Genomic DNA, 7,500 nt, shown 5'->3' with positions numbered 1-7,500 from the left:
AACTGGATAGTGATTTATATTGCGGATAGCGCTATCCATCGCTCGAACAACTGGGGCCAGTAGATGAATAGGTTAACAGTTCTACTTTTAAACCTTAACAGCAGAAATGGTTTTGTGCTTTGGTTGAGATACAAATTCAGTTTTCTTTCATGTATCGGTGACATTTTAAACTATCAAACCAAACTCCATATTTTTAAATAAGCCTAAACAAAACTAAACGGTAAAATCCCAATTATGCAAAGGGTGCGTACTGAACACCGCCCTTAAAAGGAGAAATGTACTCTGTTCACCTTATTTTGAACATTTTGTGGTGTGATTTTTGTGATCTGTAAGAGTAAAGACAACAGAAGCTAACGTCGATTTCCTTTTTTTGAATAACATCGAAAAAACTCGTCAAAATTGACTTTACTTTTCATTGAGAAAAGTAATCTTGACAGAGCGAAAGCATAAGACATGAATCAAATGGACATCTCATCAAGTTGAGAAGAGTTTCAGCGGTCGTTTTTTACTTGACTTCGATCAGTTGTAGTTATTTCAAACTACAAACTTTGACTACAAGTTGTAAACGGTACTATTTTTGAGATCACTGATAATGATAGGATCCCATTGGCAATAACAACAGAAAAACAACATAAAAATGGCTTTCTGAAAACTTTTCAGTCGTAAACATTGAACATATTAAAGATGAACAGTTTTTACTTTAATTACCTTAAAAGTTTGCGTTTTTTTAGTAATAACGAGAATTGATGTGACAGAAAGTGTTTCTAATGCTCATCTATTAAAATCGTGTTAAGTTTGGCAAGGAGTTGTTGCTCTTCGCGACATTTTTCGAAAATTAATGTCAACCTCTTGTAAACTTCACCGTGAACTTTTTAAAGCGGAGCCTGTCAGGATGTAAGCCGTCCGGACTTCGCTTGCCACCGACAGCAGGAAAAACGAAGAGTGTTAGATTCCAAACAAACTATTGGATAGCAAACATTTGGATAAAACACAAACATTTTTTGGTCTTTGTAAGAAAGCAAAGAAGAGATATAAATGTTTCTTCAACGTTTCTCGGAAAAAAATCGGAGAAATAGGACAAGTAATTACAAACATATCACGATCACATAAATGTCCGTATAAAAGGCAAAGAAAAAAAAAACAAAAAAAAAAAAAAGAAGAAGAAGAATGGGATACGAACCTGGTGATCATGACAGTTTAGGTCAGTCATCATTTCCCACAAAATCGTTGCTTTGCTAAGCAGATACAAATCCTAAGATGCCCTGACAGTGTTTTTTGCAGTCTCTTCCCATGTTCACCAAGAACCTGCTTCTTCCTTGAAGCAAAACATCAATTTCGTTACACAACAACGTCCGAAAACAGCGCCATTACAACCTTATACCAAACAACACGATCGAGCTTTCCTCTCGCATACCTGTATACCGTAATCCGTAACGTAACTGCTCAAAACACCCAAACGCTGATTCTTTACTGGTTTAAACAAAAAAAGCCCGTCTGCGAGAAGTAACCTTCGCAGTCTTTGGACGAGGATCTCAGACCTTTTCATACTAACGCAAATCGTTTAGCAAAACTGGCATTGATTGAGAATAAAATCCTCTTTCAAAAACTACAGTCAATGTGATTTCTCGCCAGAAAAACGCGCCTTGCCGAATGCAATTTTTACCACAATTGCTGGTAACCTCGCGATCTGATTGGCTAATTTGCCGTTGTCGATAAGAGTCTAGACAACGCTGTACGCGTCATGCTCGCGTCAATTTGTCACGCAATGTAGTAGCCAATCATGAACGCCCATTTTGGGAAACAAACCAATCATATTGCTAGAAAGTTATAGACAACGCTTGCTCTTTCTTTAAGTTATGATTTTGGTCACGCTCTGAAATGAAAACTTTCTTTGGCGTTGAATATTGTGGTAAAAAAGCAAATCAGAAGTGGTTCATTGTTGTCTATACTCTTATCGACAACGATATTCGTCATCACAGTGGTCAAAATTTGTTGTAGACTCACTCGGCTACTGTTAAGTCGATTTCCCGCTAAGGAAACTTGCCGGAACACTCCCTTCCCAAAAGGCAACAACAACAACAATAACAAACAAACAAACAAACAAAAAACAACAACAACTACTACAGAGGCCGTGTAATATTCAACTGTGCTCAATAACTTGTATTCATTCAAATTACAAAAATCGGCTGATCGTCTTGGTAAGTAGATTAAACATGGACGATGCATGAAAACATGGACGATGCATGGACTAGATGACGAAAATCACTCCCTTTTTTCTCCGAAGCGAGAGAAAACGAGCCTTAGGCAGACTAGTCAGCGTTTCAACTATGTTCATGTAATCGTCGCGAGTCTGACAGGCCGTCTTGCCTCCCCACCTCCAATCCGACAGACTGTACGGGCGGACGGGCGTACGCCAACGTCATAACCAAAATTTTTCTCTCACCGATAGACTTCTCAAAATTTTTCCCCATGGTGCTCCGCTGGCGCGCTTCGCGCGCGTGAGCTCCGCCAGTACAAGAAGATATGTAATGACTAGCTTTGAATGTATATGTAAGTAGAATTATTTTGAACTTAGCTTGATTTGGAACTTGATGGGAAGCCAGTGTAATTCGTATAAAAATAGGGTGATATGGCAGAACTTGAATGATCGAAGAACCAGTCTTGCTGCCGCGTTTTGAACACGCTGGAGCTTATGAAGGAGAAGATTTGGTAGATCATACAATATTCAATAGAGCACTACATTGATCTGGCCAGCTTGTTATAAAAGCATGGATGAGTGTTCCCACTCTACTATGTCTTGACTAAATATCTCCTGATACGCGATAAGTTATATAGATGATAATGTGCAGATTTATAGACCTTACAGGTACAATGATGTACATTAATTGTTAAATATGGGAAAAGACTGGCATGTTAGACTAAGTTAATTCCCTGTAACCGGCAAAATAGTCAACAACGATCTAAGCATCTTGATTGTGAATTAAAAGAGCCAAGGGTAGATGAAGATGCGTTATCGATGGAAAGAAACAAATATTTCTGATCCAACTTTGATAAAGTGTAAAAACAAAGACTAAAGTGTTTTACCATGGACATTTCAGCAGGAAAAAATATAATCATGTTTTTAGATTTATATAAAAAAAAAATATATTTTTTTTTAAGCCACAATTTTCTCACCAGTGCAGATCATTTTTGAAACCAACATTGCATGAACAAACGTAATCCTTCATTGTTCATACAAAAAGGGTTGAAGTCACCGGACGAAGGCCAGGGAGATGGTCTTCACTCGTTGATTCTATCGCAAAGACAGAAACAACAATGGTACATAGCGAGGGAGATATTTTTTAACCCCTATTGTGTGTTAGTATTTTTTTCCTCTTTTTGTTTACTGGCATACTGTTCACAAAAAGGTGATAGTTCATTTTAAACTGTCCACTCTCACAACAAATGACCTATTATAATCATAAGGTAAAGTCTCTGCTTACGAGCCAGAAGGCTCATCAGGCCGGCGCTTATCTCCAGTTTCTGTAGCATGAAGCGACTGGGAGTATTTATACTCCCCCCTGGATGGGATGCTAGTCCATCGCAAGCTTACCCCCAGCATTACACCGGTATCCATTTATACACCTGGATGGAGAGAGGCACCGTGAGAGTAAAGTGTCTTGCCCAAGAACACAACACAATCATATATAATCATACTCTTTATTAATTCTTGACAAAGGAACTTTATTTAAGTGTCTAGTTTCACTAGCGCCGGAGAACTAATTGGGGACACTGTAAACTGAAATTAACGAATATTAATGCAAATCAAGTCAAATTTTGGTTTTTGAGGAGAGGGGAAACCGGAATACCCGGAGAAAACCACTCGGTGCAGAGTAAAGAACGAACAAACTCAACCCACATATGACGCCGAATCTGGGAATCGAACCCGGGCCACATTGGTGGGAGGCGAGTGCTCTCACCACTGCGCCATCCCTGCACCCCAGTCAGCAAAAAATGTTTGGCCAAGGTAAATTTCAGAATAAAGGGAAAATTATACGCAACATACACCTACATTAAGTAGCAGCCGAATAGTATTTGAACAAGCGCATATTTTCCTCTACTTCGGTGAATAATTTTTAAATAGTGATGCAATACAGGCCCCTACCTGTACAAGTTTTTCCGTTCCCAGTGTATCCAGTCCTACATGTGCAGATGTACGAACCATCTGTATTCTGGCAGTTGGCATTGACGTCACAAATTAAGGGAACCCGTTTGCATTTATCAATATCTAGGTTTATAGAAGAGACGACAACCAGTGCAAAAATATAACGTCCATTCTGGCGCAATTGTATTCACGCGAGCGAAGCGATTGTATTAAATTATGAAGCAAAACTGATTTTGGTGGGACGGCAGAGAACTCCGAGAAATTTGGATCAATCTATCAGATATTTGATAAAAATATACTTTATTATAATAGTTAGCAAATCCAACAACGATGCAACATAACTGTTATCGCGATCTGTTGGACTGGATCGAGAATTAGATAGAGGGACATGCAGGGAATAAATATGCCTCCGGTAATTGCTCGTTCCAGCACCATCACGAGAATACGAACAATGCCCACCTTCGCGTTTCATGTAAAACCTTTGATCATCTGTGACGAAATCGTTAGGTTTCGTTTCCTTACTCTCGTCATTCATTTCACAATTTTTTGTTAGAATGTGGAAGTTGTAACTCCTGCATTTTGGATCTTTCTCGCACAGAATTTGACACTGAATGGGTCCGCTGACTACTGTTGCTGTATAGGTGTGACCAATGAGAGCTTTGTCAGGTATTGATACTTCAGAAGGATTGCATTGCTGACCAGTGGTGTTACTCACTACTATACAGGCTATCAAGTAAAGTGTGAAAGGTGTCACCGCCATCTTGTTCCGACCTATTGAAATAAAATTGTTGTAAATTCAATATTTTATTCTTTCACGGGTAAAATCTCTCTATCCTCTCGAAATGGCCATATTAATTTTTAAATTAGACCCTCAAATTTTAAAGTAAACTAATGCAATGTAAATAACTTGACATGAATACAACACAACTCATTTGCATTTTGCATGAACGCTGTTCCGGTTTTTGGAACATCACACCCCCACGCAGCTTTTTGAATGCATGATGGGCTTTCGAAACAGTGATATTTTACGTTTTTGAGCTGTTATTTGTATGAATTATGTCATTCTCGCTATTTTATACAGAGAAGTTCTTATCAGGGATTGGGAGAGAATTAAGTGTTTTCTTGAGATTTCCGCTTTCTAGTCTGTCTAGTTTAGAAATAACATAGTGGAAGTGAATTTCAGAGATAAGGTTTCAATGTACACGAGAAAAAAAGTTGGAAAAAAAAACTGTTTACTGCTATATGCAAAGAAGATTGATTCCACTTATAGTTGTGCAGGTAATCACATAAGATAAATCAGCAAAAGTAAAAATGTTCAAAGGCTACCCAAATTTTCTTTGTGCGGATTTACCCTAAATTGCACACAACATGAATCATATGATTACTTGTAAATGATATACATGCAGAAATTTGAGTCTGCTTTGTTCTTGTCTTGGCTCACTATAGCTAGCCCCGCATACATTAAGGTTATTGATTACAAAATGACATTCTTGATTGATACGCAAACACTAGTGGAGACTCACAGGCCAAAAATATTTTAAAGAATCTCCTACTCCTGCGACCTCTGAATTACGACGTTGTTGCTTTGTCCTACCCTATTCACAATTTTATTTTGTTGAGCTTTCGCTTTCAGTTAAATTTCTCAGCCAATGAGCACGCTGCATGTATTTGCATGTATTTTTTGCTCTTCAGCAGAATCGAATTAAACCTTATTGACTCTATTCATTCGCGGTCTTGAGTCTTCTAAAGCTCAGTACTAGAGCATCCGAACTAGTAATCGGAAATTCGTTGTTTCGACTCCTGCAAAAGAGCGCTAAAGCTCGGACTCTATACGAGTATGCTTGAATCACCATTGAAAATAATATGATCTCTTCGTTTAACTACTACCTTGTCTACATGCTCGAGTTGCCTCATAAGCTAAAAGTATGCTTTAAATGAAGGCAGTTGGTTTAATTATCCTAAAGAAAGCAGAATAATTTATAGGTCTCCAATTATGGATAGGTTGTATGTTTGAGACTTGAAAGACAGTCTTTTTTTTCATTTTTAAGCCTCAATCCTAGCTAGCTGTTGTAGGCCGTCTCTGTACTGCAAAACTCTTTATATTGAAACGTGCCTGTTTACAATAAACAGTTGAATACCTCATACAGGTTGATTAGCTAATGACAAGATAAAATTGACTAAAATTTGTAAATTATCAATAACGAGTTAGTGTATGTAGTATGAAGTGCAAACGATTGCTCCATAAATATTGCCAATGTACTTTCTGCAAAGAAAGATGGAAAGCCGCCATCAAAACGCAAAGCTATGCGTGCATGTACTCTTCCGTGGGCTACCATATCTTAATAAATAAAACAGCTCATGGCAAGGATAAACGAAATAATTTTAAAAACCATTGTTATTTCGAAAGGCAAAAACATGTAAAAAAGAAGTAAAAAAAATGCAACATCTTATGAGACGATGCATCACGACTAAAGTGATTTTCTTGGAGCTCTCGCTGAGTTGCAGTCTACAATGATGAGAATATCGTTTCTTGTTTTTTTTTTTTTTTTTTGAAAATAACTGCGAATTTTAACACACTCGAACAGGATTTCCCTTCTTTTAGTCACTTATAACACTTCATCGAATTAAACGCAGGTTAATTTTTGTTCCTTCTGTCATACTTTTCCCAACAAAAAATTTACATGTGTTTTATTTAGAATCCTTGTTAACCCAATCGACGTTTTTAAACCGTAACTTTGACTTTGCTTTTCATTTATGAAACGACAAAAAGGACTCCTTTGAATTAATGATTCTTTTTGAAGTTCACTCCTTTGACTTTAAGCCACACAACTGGAATGGCAAATCTCAATTAATCAGACTTAAAGCGAAATAAATTTGACTCAAATTAACTGCCTAATTCAGGGAGACTTGAAACCGTAATGATATCGTTTTCCTTTCCGCATTTTGTTACTGAAACAACGAAAATTATTATTTCGTATCTCGTAGTATTTCGTATTAATGATAAACTTACTTGCCACGAGCAGCACAGAGTGAATTTCAAATCAAGATTTTGCCACTAACTCGGGAAAAGAACTCCATTAAGTAAAGTAGGGGATGTGGGAAAGCCACCTGAAAATCCCTTGTTGTGGGTGGGTTTCATGGAATGTTGTTGACAGTGACATTAATTCAGCTCAAGTTTCACCGCTTTCTTAAAATATCAAAGGGTTTAAATTACGATTCTATAATTATTTTTGGTTATGACGAGCAGATGTTCAATGATTCCTGTTAAGGAAAGCGAACCTAAATGTTATTATCTGATACTGCACTGGCTTTAGAGTTTGTTTTCACAAGAATTTCCTTTTTCAAGATGTTTAAAT

The 7,500-nt window shown here is 37.4% G+C and overlaps 1 protein-coding gene across 1 annotated transcript in view; it reads right to left on the bottom strand.

The window, feature by feature from the left end:
* The window catches only part of LOC138006207 (uncharacterized), a 10,412-nt gene extending 3,170 nt beyond the window's left edge, over nt 1-7,242 (bottom strand). Inside the window, exons 1-2 of the mRNA XM_068852385.1 lie at nt 7,155-7,242; nt 4,604-4,915 (exon numbers count right to left, since the gene is read on the bottom strand). Coding sequence (XP_068708486.1) covers nt 4,604-4,904 — 301 coding nt within the window. The 5' untranslated portion in view covers nt 4,905-4,915; nt 7,155-7,242. The remainder of the gene's footprint in view (nt 1-4,603; nt 4,916-7,154) is intronic.
* Between the last annotated feature and the right edge of the window lie 258 nt (nt 7,243-7,500).

Source organism: Montipora foliosa, chromosome 6, assembly GCF_036669935.1.
Source record: "Montipora foliosa isolate CH-2021 chromosome 6, ASM3666993v2, whole genome shotgun sequence".
Classification (NCBI taxonomy): domain Eukaryota; kingdom Metazoa; phylum Cnidaria; class Anthozoa; order Scleractinia; family Acroporidae; genus Montipora; species Montipora foliosa.
This window is presented reverse-complemented; position numbering and strand designations above follow the sequence as displayed.